The 13814-nt window shown below is 53.6% G+C and overlaps 1 protein-coding gene across 1 annotated transcript in view; it reads right to left on the bottom strand.

Moving 5' to 3' along the window:
* Positions 1 to 4253: 4253 nt before the first annotated feature.
* Positions 4254 to 13814, bottom strand: part of LOC134433372 (zinc finger protein 551-like) — a gene marked incomplete at its 3' end in the record, with an annotated part of 95110 nt that continues 85549 nt past the window's right edge. The window contains exon 3 of the mRNA XM_063182227.1: positions 4254 to 4888. Coding sequence (XP_063038297.1) covers positions 4254 to 4888 — 635 coding nt within the window. The remainder of the gene's footprint in view (positions 4889 to 13814) is intronic.

Genomic DNA, 13814 nt, shown 5'->3' with positions numbered 1-13814 from the left:
TGTGATGTCACAAAGTCCCCTCTATGATGCTGTAGCTGCTCAGTGACCTCACACAACAAATTCTGTGATGTCACAGCCCAATCTGTGACCTCACACAGCCCACTCTGTGCTGTCACTCAGCCCCTTGCTGACATCCCAGCTGCTCTGTGCCTCTATGACACAGCCACAGAGGTGCTGCTGTGACACAGCCCCCTCTGGGCCATCCCACAGCCCCTGCCAGTGCTGAGCCCCTGTGAGCTCTGTCTGTGCCCTGCTGGTGTCCCTGAGGGGCCCTGGCAGTGCCCCAGCCCTGCTGGGCTGTGCTCAGGAGCTGCTCCTGGCCAGAGCTCTCTCTCTGCAGCGCTGCCCTTGCCAGGAGCTGCCTCTGGGCCAGGAGCCCGGCCCAGCTCAGCAGCACAGACACAGCACAGGGACTTTATTGAGCCTCTGGGGCTTTGGTGCTCTTTGCATCAGACTCAGTCCCTCAAAGTGTGCTCCAAAAACCTTCTCAGGGACTCAAAAAGAGGGTGAAACACTGAAGTTTCTCATACTTTAAATAGATCCATCTGAGAGACAGGACTGAGAAAATGTCCCCAGGTTCCAGGTAGAGAAGAACACTGGTGGCAGTGATGACAGCAGGGGACAAGCAAGGGAAAGGTGTCTCTGCTGCTGAGCAAACCTTCGCCTCTGTCCCTGCAGGCTGTCAATATCCCCGGCTGCCCCACCTGGCTGGGCCCTTCCTTTGCTGACAGCTCTGCCTCCTGCCTGCCTCTGCCTGCCCACACAAAGCCTGGGGCTGCTCCAGGCTCCTGCTGGGGACATGCTGCACCACAGCCCTGCCCTGACAGGGAAATTCCTTTCTGCTGGTGTTCAGTCTGGACCTCCCAAGCTGCACTTGGTGCTATTAGGTCTTCTTCAGTCTTATTCCTACTATGAAGAAAAGCTCCAGCCTCTCTGAAACTACCCAACCATCCCTCCCAGGCTATTCCCTTTCAATCCTCAGTCTCTACACCACTGACCACAGAGGCCGCAGACTCTCCCTGCTGGTTTTGTGATGAGGCCTCCAAACCTCATTCTGGGAGATTTTTGAGTCCTCTCCAAGGTCCGTGAAAAGGGAAAAATAGCATTTTTAGTTATTTTCTCCTAAATCCTACCGTGACAGAAAATGGGTCAGTATCTTTAAACTGAATGGGGACAAAATAACATTTGTTAGAAGGAGGAAATATTTTACAATTAAGAAAGTGGCAGGAAACTGCAGCTGTTTTTCCAGAGAAGTGGATTCCCCATCCCTGGAATTGTCCAAGAGCAGGAGCTTTGTGCAACCTCTCCCATTGAAACCTGCTCATCCCCAGTGACAGAATTCCTGCATTGTGGGTTCTCTGATGTGCTGGGTGCCCTCACAAGGCTTCTGGCCAGAATGTCTGCTGAGGGCAGCCAGGCTGCTGCTGGGGCAGTGACCTCAAAGCCATCACCATGGTAGCCCTGTCCCCTGGGCCTGGCTCTGCCCTTTCCTCTGCCCCTGCCTTGGCTCTGCTGCCATGAAGAGTTTTGTCATTAATATCTTGTCCCCAAGGTGCTGGGGCCAATGGCTTCCCAGTCAGGCTCCTGGGGCAGAAGTGGCTTTTCAGAGCCCAGCCAGGAATGAGCCCTGAGGCAGCAGCTCTGCATTGGTGGCCACCAGGCTGGGCTGCCAAGGGAGGCTTCTGGCCATGGCCTGCAAGCAGCTGCTGCTGCCAAGGTGCCTTTGGTGCCTCAGGCTCTCCCTGGCACAGCTCCCAGCACGGCACTCTGCCCTTGTGCCCGAGCCCTTCCCTGTGCTGGGGCTGGCCTGGGGCTTTTCCTGCAGTGGGACCTGCCCTGCTGATGGCACAGGAAAGGCAGTTCCTGCTGGAGCAGGAGGCTCTGCCTGCAATGGGCTCCAACAACTCCAGCAAGGTCCTGTTTGCAAAGCCCCCAGTAAGCAATGAAGGAGGGCAGTCACACTGCTTTGGGGGTGAATAATGCTGAAACCGGCCTGACTCCTCCATCTCAAAGTTCAACATCCTCAGAGGGAGCTGAAGCTGTGGAAGAGCTGGAAAAATCCCCAGAGAAAGGAACAACCAAGTGACACCACTGAGAGCTTCTGCAGAGCTGCTGAGCTGGCCCAGCCTGGGCACATCTGACTGACAGGGCAGCACTTCAGATGAGAAAAGCCCCATCCCAAATTATAATGGCAGCATCTCCTGACATTTCCCTTCTTGAGGGGTGTGGGGATTCCTCCCAGTGGTGGGGACACCCTGAAGGTCACTGCTGCAGGCTGAGCCAAAGGGAATTGCCCATGGTTATTGGTCTGGGGGAGTGACATAAATCTCTGCTTAATTACAGATTTTCCTTAATACAGTTGCTTTGAAATAATTTCCTAGTGCTCTGTATAATATATTTTACGTCTCTTGCATCCTGGCAGGAATATTTCTGATTAAGGAAATTTTGTCTAATCATTACCATAATAGAGAAAATATATTTATATAAATATATCTGCCCATGACAGGAACCCCTGTGAGTGTCTGGGACATCCTGGCCCTTTGGCAGCCTGGGGACTCCTGGGATGTCACTGTGGAGCCCCCATGAGTGCCTGTGACAGATCGGTGCCTTTGCAGCCCAAGGTCCCCTGGGATGTCACCATGGAATGGCTGTGACTGCCTCTGAGCACAGGGCTCTTTACCATCCCCAGAAAGCCCTGGGAAGTCTCCATGGAGCCCCTGTCTGTGCCTGTGACATTCCAGCTCTGGAATAGCCTGGAGACTCTTGGAAGGTCCCCAAGGAACCCCTCTGAGGACCTGTGACAAATCTGATCCTAAGCAGGAAACGATCCCCAGCCCCCTGTTGCTATGGTCAGTTTCCATGGCAACCATCACCAGACCCCTGTTGCTATGGGATGTTTCCGTGGCAACCATCACCAGACCCCTGTTGCTATGGTCAGTTTCCATGGCAACCATCACCAGCTCCCTGTTGCTATGGTCAGTTTCCATGGATACCATCCCCAGCCCCCTGTTGCTATGGTCAATTTCCATGGCAACCATCACCAGACCCCTGTTGCTATGGGATGTTTCCGTGGCAACCATCACCAGACCCCTGTTGCTATGGTCAGTTTCCATGGCAACCATCACCAGCTCCCTGTTGCTATGGTCAGTTTCCATGGCAACCATCCCCAGCCCCCTGTTGCTATGGCCAGTCCCTTGGCAGCTCCATGGAGACCTCATGCCGGGGTGGTTGCCATGGACACCAGCTCAGGCCTGCAGCCATAGCCCGTTGCCATGGCAACCACTGGCAGCCCCATCCCCAGGCTCATGGGATCCCAGAACCACAGAATTGGCTGAGCTGGGAGGGACCCATCAGGATCCTCCAGTCCAACTGCTGGCCCTGCACAGGACACCCCAACAATGACAGCCTGGGCCTGGCAGCGCTGTCCAAACGCTGCTGGAGCTCAGAGAGCCCTGGAGCTGGGACCCTTCCCTGGGGAGCCTGGGCAGGGCCCCAGCAGCCTCTGGGCAAAAACCTTTTCCTGACATCCAACCTGAGCCTGCCCCGACTCAGCAGCAGCCGTTCCCTCCACTCCTGTCCCTGGGCACCAGAGGGAAGAGGTTCCCACAGCTCCAGCCAGGGACCCGCTCCCAAGGCTGTTGCCATGGCCACCAGGGCTGGCACCAGCTGGGATGCTCGGTTTCCAGGCGCCGGGGTTCAGGAATGGGATTCCCCAATTTCCTGCCCCCGCTAAAACCACGCTGCCCTCACTGCCCTCCTGACTCCCATGGAAAGCACAAAAGGCAAAGATCCCGGGCTGGGATAAGAACAATTTATTAGGAACAGGAACAAGTTAAGGGACAAACAGAACTGAAACAATCTTGATAACAGAAGGGATAAATGAAACAGTTTCCTGGGAAAACTAAAACACAACTCACTGGGTCTTCCTGGCCACAATTTCCCCTGTTTGGAAAGGACACCCTTCTTCTCAGGGAGAGAGAGAGAGAGTGTCCCTGTTCTGCACCTGGAAATTCTCTGAGGTGGGAGTGAATGTAATAACACAGCCATGGCAAGACCCTCATGTTTTTCAATGCCACATCATGACACTGGTAGGGGCAGGGAAAGGGACTGGTGTCTTCCCAGCATGGATCATGGGGAACATGGATCACCAGGGTTCTTCCCAATGTGGGTTCTCCCATGGGGGATGAAGCTGGAGTGGTGGATGAAGCTGTTCCTGCATTTGTGGCATTTGCAGGGATCGCTTACTGGTGGCTCCGTTGGTGACTGGTCAAGTTAGAGCTGGTGGTGAAGCTCTTCCCACACTGGGGACACTCGTAGGGCCTCTCCCCTGTGTGGATGCGTCGGTGGATGATGAGGGTGAAGTTGTGCTTGAAGCCCTTTCCGCACTCAGGGCAGTGGAAGGGCCTCTCATCTGTGTGAATCCGCTGATGCTGGAGGAGACTGGAGCTGGTCTGAAACCTCTTCCCACATGTGGCGCATTGGTAGGGCCTCTCCCCAGTGTGGATGCGCCGGTGCTTGATGAGGTCCGAGTTGTGCTTGAAGCCCTTCCCGCACTCAGGGCAGAGGAAGGGCCTCTCATCTGTGTGAATCCGCTGGTGCTGGAGGAGACCGGAGTTGCTCGGAAACCTCTTCTGACACTGGGGACACTCGTAGGGCTTCTCCCCAGTGTGGATGCGTTGGTGGGTCACAAGGACAGATCTGTAGCTGAAGCCCTTCCCACACTCCCCACACTCGTAGGGCCGTTCCCTGGTGTGGATCCTCTGGTGCCTGATCAGGTGGGAGCTCCACCTAAAGCTCTTCCCACACTCCAAGCACTTGTGGGGCTTCTCCCCATCATGAAGCTGCTCATGGACCACCAGCTCTGAACTCTGGCTGTAGCTCTGCCCACCTTCCTGGCTCAGGGTGGCTCTTTCTTCTTCAGAGCACCCTGGGCTGGGTTTGGAGCCCCTCCTCATGGGGGATGTCTGAGGTTTTTCTTCCCTGTTGAATTCCTGTGCGTTAAAATCACTCAAAACGGCCTCTTTCACGAGGTTCTGCCATGCAGATTTTTCCTCCCTGGTCTCCATCCTCAGTTCCTTCCCTGGGGAAGGAAGGACAAGGACAGGATGGGATTCGCCTCCATGCCAGAGGGAAGGGGAAGGAGATTCCCCCAGTGCATCCCCGGCAGGATGGCTTTGGCAGCAGGGTTGTCCTGCAGCCAGGGGCTGTGCTGGGCTGGGAGATGGAGCAGGAGAGAGGGGGAAATAGGAACTGACTTCCTCCTCACCTATCTGGGTGTCCTTCCTCTTCCTCACAGCCTCCTTCTCCATCCAATCAAGGTTTGGGAATGGGAAATCCTGTTCTGGGAAGAAAACAAAGGGTGCGCACATTGTCTTTTGTACTGGTTTGAAGGCAAACCTGGGGAGGGTCTAAACCAGAATTACAATTTAAAAGAAAATGAAGATCAAGGCAATGATACAGAAACACTGCCTTAAACGGACAGAGTCAGGATATAACCTGACACCCTGTTGTTCAGGGTGGTGGCAGCAGTCCCAGTAAATGGTTGTGCAGTCCTGTTGGAGAGATAAAGGTGATTCTGTTGAAGCAGTGATCCTGCAGAAGGGTCTGGTCTTCCTCTGGAGGCCCAGTGGTGGTTCTGGAGCTCTTGTCCTCTGGCAATCCAGTAGGCAAGCTGCTCCTGGTGTAGCAAAGCGTCAGCTTATATCAAGGTAGAAATGCTTGGATCCTCCCCCTGGGCGGAGCATCCCACAATGGGAGGATGGAATTTTATCAGTCCTGCAGTGACACTCAATGGCCCATTCACAGAAGATATCTCCCCTGGAGGGCGTTATCAGGGCTGAGTCATGGAAGAGATAAAGAACATTGCCCCACCTGTTTATAACAGTTGATGAAGATGGTGATTGAAAACATGCATTTGGTTACATCTTGCATGGCAACCTGAAGCAGTGGGGCAATCCCTGCTCAGGGGGTGAACACCACCCCCCTTACCCAAACTGGCTCAGCTGTAAAACCCCCACCCTGGGAATGCCACGCATACAGGGGGCAATGTCACACTTGCCCTGCCCCAGGGGAGGGCTCTTTTTCCTGTCATTCCCTTCCTGTCCCCCCTTTTCTATCCCATTTACTTTTCAATAAAATTCATTTTGGGTTTGGTCTCATTATCACCTTAATTGGGGCAGAGGAATCTCTCTAACACTTTTCTTAACCAGACTCACCAGACTGTGAAATTATTTTGGCACAGTGAGTTTAGGCACTGTTCTCTGACCCCAAGTTCCTTTGACAACAGCATGGTGCCCTCCTCTGAGGAGGTTGTGGTTCTCTCTTGAGGAACTCTTTGAAACTGGGCTGCAGATTCCTCTGAGTGACTTATGGGAGAACCAATGAGGTAAATCGCCTTTGTGGGCCTGGAGAGTAAAGAAAATATTTTGTTGTCCTTCTATTACAGCGACCTGATGAAGGTCTTCAGGGTGAGAGAAGTGGATGAGAATCTTGGTTCATGATCAGAAGGCTGGATTTATTGATATATGATATATAATACATTATAACTATACTAAAAGGAATAAAGAGAAAAGTTGCAGAGGCTTGCTAAGCTAAGAATAGAAAGAAGAGAATGAATAACAAAGTTCTGTGTCCAGCAGAAAGCAAGGACCAACTCTCCCGTGAGTGGTCAGCAAATCCAAACACTCACAGAAGACCAATCACAGATGCTCCTGTTACATTCCAAATCAGCAGATAATTATTGTTTGCATTTTTCTTCTGGGGCCCCAGCTTCACAGAAAGGACAAATCCTAAAAGAGAGGATTTTATGAAAAAATGTCTGTGACATCCTTCCTTGAAATGTTTTTTTAAAATCACAGGAGGAAAGGGAGCAAATGATACCAGCGAGACTGACAAGGTTCATTCACCCCATGGTGAGGAACACAAGGCTGCTAAAAGTCCTACAAGAAGCTCAGCTCAAGTAGCTAAATTCCCAAATAACTCCTGAATTCCCAGGCTTGAGTGCTTTGCGAAATGTGAGAATCATTTTTCTCTTCATCCCTGTTCACCTTTGTGACAGTTACAGAGTTTACTTTCCTTTTAATGATATCTGTATTGGGCTGAATTTACACTTTTATCAGAATGTGCTAGCAGCTGAGCTGGAGCTGTGCAGGAACCAGTGGAACTTGGAATTGCCACAAAATGGTTTGTACTGTCAGTTTATTAATGTTTGGGATTTGTTTGCATTTTCATCACATCTGACTTGTGGGAAAATCAAATATTCATCAAAGTGATTTATGCAGAGTCAAGTTTGATTTCTGCCAAATTATTTTGTCCAGTGCCCAGGGTATGCTCGAGGGGTCCCTGTGCCTCTCGCCATGGGGGATATTTGGCAGGGGTTTGGGGGGGTTGTCCCTGTCCCTGTCACCCCAGGCCATTCCCCAGGGGGTCTCCATCATTCTCACCCCAGAGAATGCCTGGAGGGTCTCCCTCCCTCTCACCCCTGTGCCAGGGGGTACTCAGGGCAGTCTCTGTCCCTCTCAGCCCAGGGGATGCTCGGGGGTCTCTGTCCCCTCACCCTGGGGGATGCTCGGGGGGTCTCCATCCCTCTGGCCTCAGGCAATGCCTGTGCAGGGCTGGGGACCAGGGGCTCTGTGTCCCTCTCTCCGCTGAGGGTGCTCGGGGCTGGGGGGGCTCTCCGACCTTCTCACACCTGGGGAGGCCGGGGGGGTCTCTGTCCCTTTCAGCCCTGGTGTGACCCCACCCAAACATCATTGGGCTCTGGGTGAGCTCAATCCCAAACCCTGATCCTGGTCTCAGTCTCACTCCACATTTAGACACACTCACAGTTCTGTATTTATTCTCATCCCAGTTTCAGACTCATCTATCCCAAGACCCAACCCCAACCCCAGCCCTAAAGCCAATCCCATGTCTAGCCTTAACCCCAATCCCAGCACTAATCCAAATCTCAACCCCAACTCCAATCCCAGCCCCAATTCCAGCCCCTTCCTAAATCCTCAGCCCCAAACCAAATCCCAGGTTCAGCCCTTCTGGGGGTTTGGGGGTGTCTCTGTCCCTCTGAGCCCGATGATGTTTGGGTGGGGTCACAGCAGGGCTGAGAGGGACAGAGACCCCCCCGGCCTCCCCAGGTGTGAGAAGGTCGGAGAGCCCCCCCAGGCCCGAGCACCCTCAGCGGTGAGAGGGACACAGAGCCCCTGGTCCCCAGCCCTGCACAGGCATTGCCTGAGGCCAGAGGGATGGAGACCCCCCGAGCATCCCCCAGGGTGAGGGGACAGAGACCCCCGAGCATCCCCTGGGCTGAGAGGGACAGAGACTGCCCTGAGTACCCCCTGGCACAGGGGTGAGAGGGAGGGAGACCCTCCAGGCATTCTCTGGGGTGAGAATGATGGAGACCCCCTGGGGAATGGCCTGGGGTGACAGGGACAGGGAAAAACCCCCCCAAGCATCTCCCAGGGCAAGAGGAACAGAGGCTTCACAAGCATCCCCTGGGCACCAGACAAAGTAATGTTTTTTCTTGTCAGAAATCAAAATTGACCGTAGATAAAATGCCTTGAATTTATTTTTCCCACAAGTCACTTGTGATGGAAAGGCAAATAAATCCCAAAATTTTATAAGCTTATAATAGAAGCTATTTTGTGGCAAATCCAAATTCCTTTGGTCTTGTACAGCTCCAGCTCAGCTGCTGGCACATTCTAAAAAAAGAAAAGTGGAAAATAGGCCCAATACGGATTATGAAAAGGAAGGGGAAGCTATGCGTAGCTGTCACAAAGGTGACAGGGACAAAGAGAAAAATTATTCTAACATTTGGCAAAGTCCCCCAGCCTGTGAAACAGACCTCCCCTGGAGGGGGCCAAGTGTGTCATTGTCCCCTGTGTGTGTGGCCTTTTTGGGGTGGGGGTTTTACAGCTGAGCCAGTTTGGGTAAGGGGGGTGGTGTTCACCCCCTGAGCAGGGATTACCCCACTGTTTCAGGTTGCCATGCAAGATGTAACCAAATGCATGTTTTCAATCCCCACTTTCAGCAACTGTTATAAACAGGTGGGGCAGTGTTCTTTATCTCTTCCATGACTCAGCCCTGATAACGCCCTCCAGGGGAGATATCTCCTGTGAATGGGCCATTGAGTGTCACTGCTGGACTGATAAAATTCCATCCTCCCATTGTGGGATGCTCCACCCAGGGGGAGGATCCAAGCATTCCTACCTGGATATAAGCTGACGCTTTGCTACACCAGGAGCAGCTTGCCTACTGGATTGCCAGAGGACAAGAGCTCCAGAACCACCACTGGGCCTCCAGAGGAAGACCAGACCCTTCTACAGGATCACTGCTTCGACAGAATCGTGTTCATCTCTCCAACAGGACTGCACAACAATTTACTGGGACTGCTGCCACCACCCTGAACAACAGGGTGTCAGGTTATATCCTGACTCTGTCCGTTTAAGGCAGTGTTTCTGTATTATTGCCTTGATCCTTATTTTGTTACTGAATTTGAATTCTGGCTTAGACTCTTCCTCAGGTTTGCCTTTAAACCAGTACAAAGCTCATTGTGCTCATCCCTTGTTTTCCTCCCTTGTTTTAGGAATATCCCATTCCTAAAACTCGGCCAGATGGCGGAAGACACCTCAAGGAAGATGAGGATGCCCCAGGACACCCAGGCAGGTGAGGAGGAAGTCAGTGCCCCTTTCCCCCTCTCTCCTGCTCCATCTCCCAGCCCAGAAAATCCCCTCTATGCAGGACAACCCCGCTGCCAACGCCATCCTGCTGGGAATGCACTGTGGGGATCTCCTTCCCCATCCCTCTTCACGGAGGGAAATCCCATCCTGTGCTTGTCCTTCCTCTACCAGAGAAGGAGCTGAGGATCAAGATCAGGGACGACAAATCCCCACAGCAGAACTACATGGAAGAGACCGGTTTGAGTGGCTCCATGGGAAAAGAATCCAATGGGGAGGAAAAGCCCTGGAGATCCCCCATGAGGAGGAGGTGCTCCAAACCCAACCCAGGGTTCTCTGAGGAGGAAAGACCCACCCTGAGCCAGGAAGGTGGACAGAGCTTCAGCCAGAACTTGGAGCTGGTAGTCCAGGGGCAGCTTCATGATGGGCACAAGCTCCACAAGTACTTGGAGTGTGGGAAGAGCTTCAGGCAGAGCAGCACTCTGATCAGCCAGAGGATCCACGCTGGGGATTGGCCTTATGAGTGTGGGGAATGTGGGAAGGGCTTCAGCTCCAGCTCTGCCCTTGTCATACATCAACGCATCCACACTGGGAAGGGGCCCTACGAGTGTCCCCAGTGTCAGAAGAGGTTTCAGAGCAGCTCCAGTCTTCTCCGGCACAAGCGGATTCACACGGATGAGAGGCCCTTGCGCTGCCCTGAGTGCGGGAAGGGCTTCAAGCACAACTCCAACCTCATCAGGCACCGGCACATCCACACTGGGGAGAGGGAGAGGCCCTACGAGTGTCCCCAGTGTGGGAAAAGCTTCACCCAGATCTCTGTCTTAACCAGACACCAACGGAGGCACCTGGAAGGGAAGCTCTGCCAATGCCCCAATGCAGGAGGACTTTTGTGCACTGCCCCAACTTCATCCATAGTTGGAGGATCCATGTTGGGAAGAGCCCTGGTGATCCATTTTTCCTTCGGATCCATGCTAGGAAGACACCTGTCCCTTTTCCTGCCTCTGCCAATGACATGATGTGGGATGGAAGAACATGAGGGTCCTGCCATGACTATGTCATTACATTCACTCCCACCTCAGAGAATTGCCAGGGACAGGAAAGGGACACTCTCTCTCTCTCTCTCTCTGTCCCTGAGGAGAAGGGTGTGCTTTCCAGGCAGGAGGAAATACGTGGCAAGGCAGACCCAGTAAGTTGTGTTTTAGTTTTCCCTGTAAACAGTTTTATTTATACACTCTGTTATCAATATTGTTTCTGTTCCATTCATTCCTTATATCATTGTTGTTCCCAAAAAATTGTTCTTATCCCAGACCAGGATCTTTGCCTTTGTGGTTTCCATGGGAGGTGGGAGGGCAGTGAGGGCAGCGCAGTTTTAGCAAGAGCAGGAAATTGGGGAATCCCATTCCTGAACCCTGGCCCCTGGAAACCGAGCATCCCAGCTGGTGCCAGCCCTGGTGGCCATGGCAACAGCCTTGGGAGCGGGTCCCTGGCTGGGGCTGTGGGAACCTCTTCCCTCTGGTGCCCAGGGACAGGAGTGGAGGGAACGGCTGCAGCTGAGTCGGGGCAGGCTCCGGTTGGATGTCAGGAAAAGGTTTTTGCCCAGAGGCTGCTGGGGCCCTGCCCAGGCTCCCCAGGGAAGGGTCCCAGCTCCAGGGCTCTCTGAGCTCCAGCAGCGTTTGGACAGCGCTGCCAGGCCCAGGCTGGCATTGTTGGGGTGTTCTGGGCAGGGCCAGCAGTTGGACTGGAGGATCCTGATGGGTCCCTCCCAGCTCAGCCAATTCTGTGGTTCTGGGATCCCATGAGCCTGGGGATGGGGCTGCCAATGGTTGCCATGGCAACGGGCTCTGGCTGCAGGCCTGAGCTGGTGTCCATGGCAACCACCCCTGGCATGGGGTCTCCATGGAGCTGCCAAGGGACTGACCATAGCAACAGGGGGCTGGGGATGGTTGCCACGGAAACTGATCATAGCAACAGGGGGCTGAGGATGGTTGCCATGGAAACTGATCATAGCAACAGGGGGCTGGGGATGGTTGCCATGGAAACTGACCATAACAACAGGGTCCTGGTGATGGTTGCCTGCTAAGGATCACATTTGTCACAGGCACTCAGAGGGGTTCCGTGGGGACTTTCCAAGAGTCTCCAGGCTATTCCAGAGCTGGAATGTCACAGGCACAGACAGGGGCTCCATGGAGACCTCCCTGGGCTTTCTTGGGATGGTAAAGAGCCTTGTGGTCAGAGGCAGTCACAGCCATTCCATGGTGACATCCCAGGGGACCTTGTGATGCAAAGGCATCGATCTGTCACAGGCGCTCACGGGGGCTCCACGGTGACATCCCAGGAGTCTCCAGGCTGCCAAAGAGCTGGGGTGTCCCAGAAACTCACAGGGGTTCCTGTTATGGGCACAGTGGGAGCTTCAGGCAAAACCTTTATTTCTTTTTTGGAGAAACTCCTGCTGAGACATGAGATGGAGAAATTACATACTGCAGGCACCATGGATCCTCAAACCCCTGCAGGGCCCCTAGACTTCTAAAATTCCTTCTAAGAGAGGAGACTGGGAGCAGTTGCATCCAATCCCATCTCCAGACTTTGTCAAAGGTGTTAAAGATTAGACACGTGGAATTGAACTTTAATGCAATTTTCCCCCCAGGGTTAAAGATTGAATACCAGATAAATTTATATAAATACAGCTCTGATTTTTTCTGATCATTATTAGACAGAATGGTTCTTTCCCACCACAAAGTAAATGAAAAAAGGGAGTTTTTGTTACAGTCTGAGGTGGTCTGCACACAACCTTCCCCCAGAGTTTCTTGTGCCAATGGGTAGGAACCACGAGAGCACCAGCACATAGACACAGACAGACACACACACAGACACACATACACACAGACACACACACACAGAGAAATGCTGAAAGTGTCCAGGGGCCAAAGACAAAAACAAAGGAGAGTCCAGGGTACAAATACAGGGAAAGAGGGTGCAGAGTAGAGCACCGGGGATCCAATGCTCTGAGGGTTCAGGGGCGGTACACATGGAAGGGACCAATAGTAAATGCCAGTGTGGATGGGTAGGGTTACACACCAGTGGGAAAACAGGGAAGGGAGAACTCACCAGAACATGAACATATAAGAGTTAAAGGGGTAGAGAAGGCCAAGGGAGAGTACAGAACTGGGACAAATTAACATAGTGCTGCAGAGCACCATGGGGAAGCCTCTTTCCTCGCCCTGAGTTGTGAGGAATGCCCAGAGCCTACAGTGTGTCTCTCCAGGGCATTTCTGCTGGCTTTTCCCTGGTAGGCTCACAGGTTTGCACAGTTGTGCAGTGTCACAATGATCTCCTTGGTTCTGCATTCCTGCTGTGGCTGCTGTGTAACAATGGACCTGTGATACCATGAGGCTCCATAGTGTCACCATGGTCCATTTGGTTACACAAGGCCCTGTTGGGACATGATGAACCCTTGGTTCCATGAGGGGCCTGGGCTCCCACAGCCCCTCACAGGGCCTTAAGGCATCTCCAAGTTCCCCATTGCCCCTCATGGCCTCTCAAGGCCCTTCATGACACCTCATGACTGATGGCCCCTCACAGCCCCTCTCAGCCTCAGGCCTGGGGCTCCACCCAAGGCAGGAGAACAAGTTGGGCCCTACTTGTTCTGCTTTCATTTCAGTCCCTTCACAGCCACAAGTGCAGAAAGGCTGAAATGGAGCCTTTCCCCGGCGTTTCCCTCAGGGTTAACTGCGGGCTGAAGCTCTGTGCTGGCCCCGGCCCCAGCACCACCATCCCTGCAGCCGCCAGGCCTTTGCTGTTCCCCCATGTCCGGTCCCTGTCCCCGAGTCCCGCCCGGCTCTGGCAGCAGCAGCAGCCGCAGCGCAGGGGGCGCCGGCCCGGCCCAGCCGGGGCTCCCGGCCAGGAGCAGCAGCAGCACCGGCCCCTTCCCGCCTGCTCCTGCCTCGGCTCCCGAGGGCTTTTCCCAGCTCAATTCTGGAGCAGAGCAGCCAGCACCCACACAGAGCCCTGACTGCTCAGGGCCCACCTGTGCTGCCGTGAGCCAGCCCTCAGAGGAAGAAAGGATCGGATTCCAGCGCTGTTTTCAACACTCTTTTACTCACCCTGAGGTGACAGGAGGAGGCTGCTGGTGCCTTTGCCTTGGGAATTGCA

Source organism: Melospiza melodia, unplaced genomic scaffold (assembly GCF_035770615.1).
Source record: "Melospiza melodia melodia isolate bMelMel2 unplaced genomic scaffold, bMelMel2.pri scaffold_18, whole genome shotgun sequence".
Taxonomy (NCBI): Eukaryota; Metazoa; Chordata; class Aves; order Passeriformes; family Passerellidae; genus Melospiza; species Melospiza melodia.
This window is presented reverse-complemented; position numbering and strand designations above follow the sequence as displayed.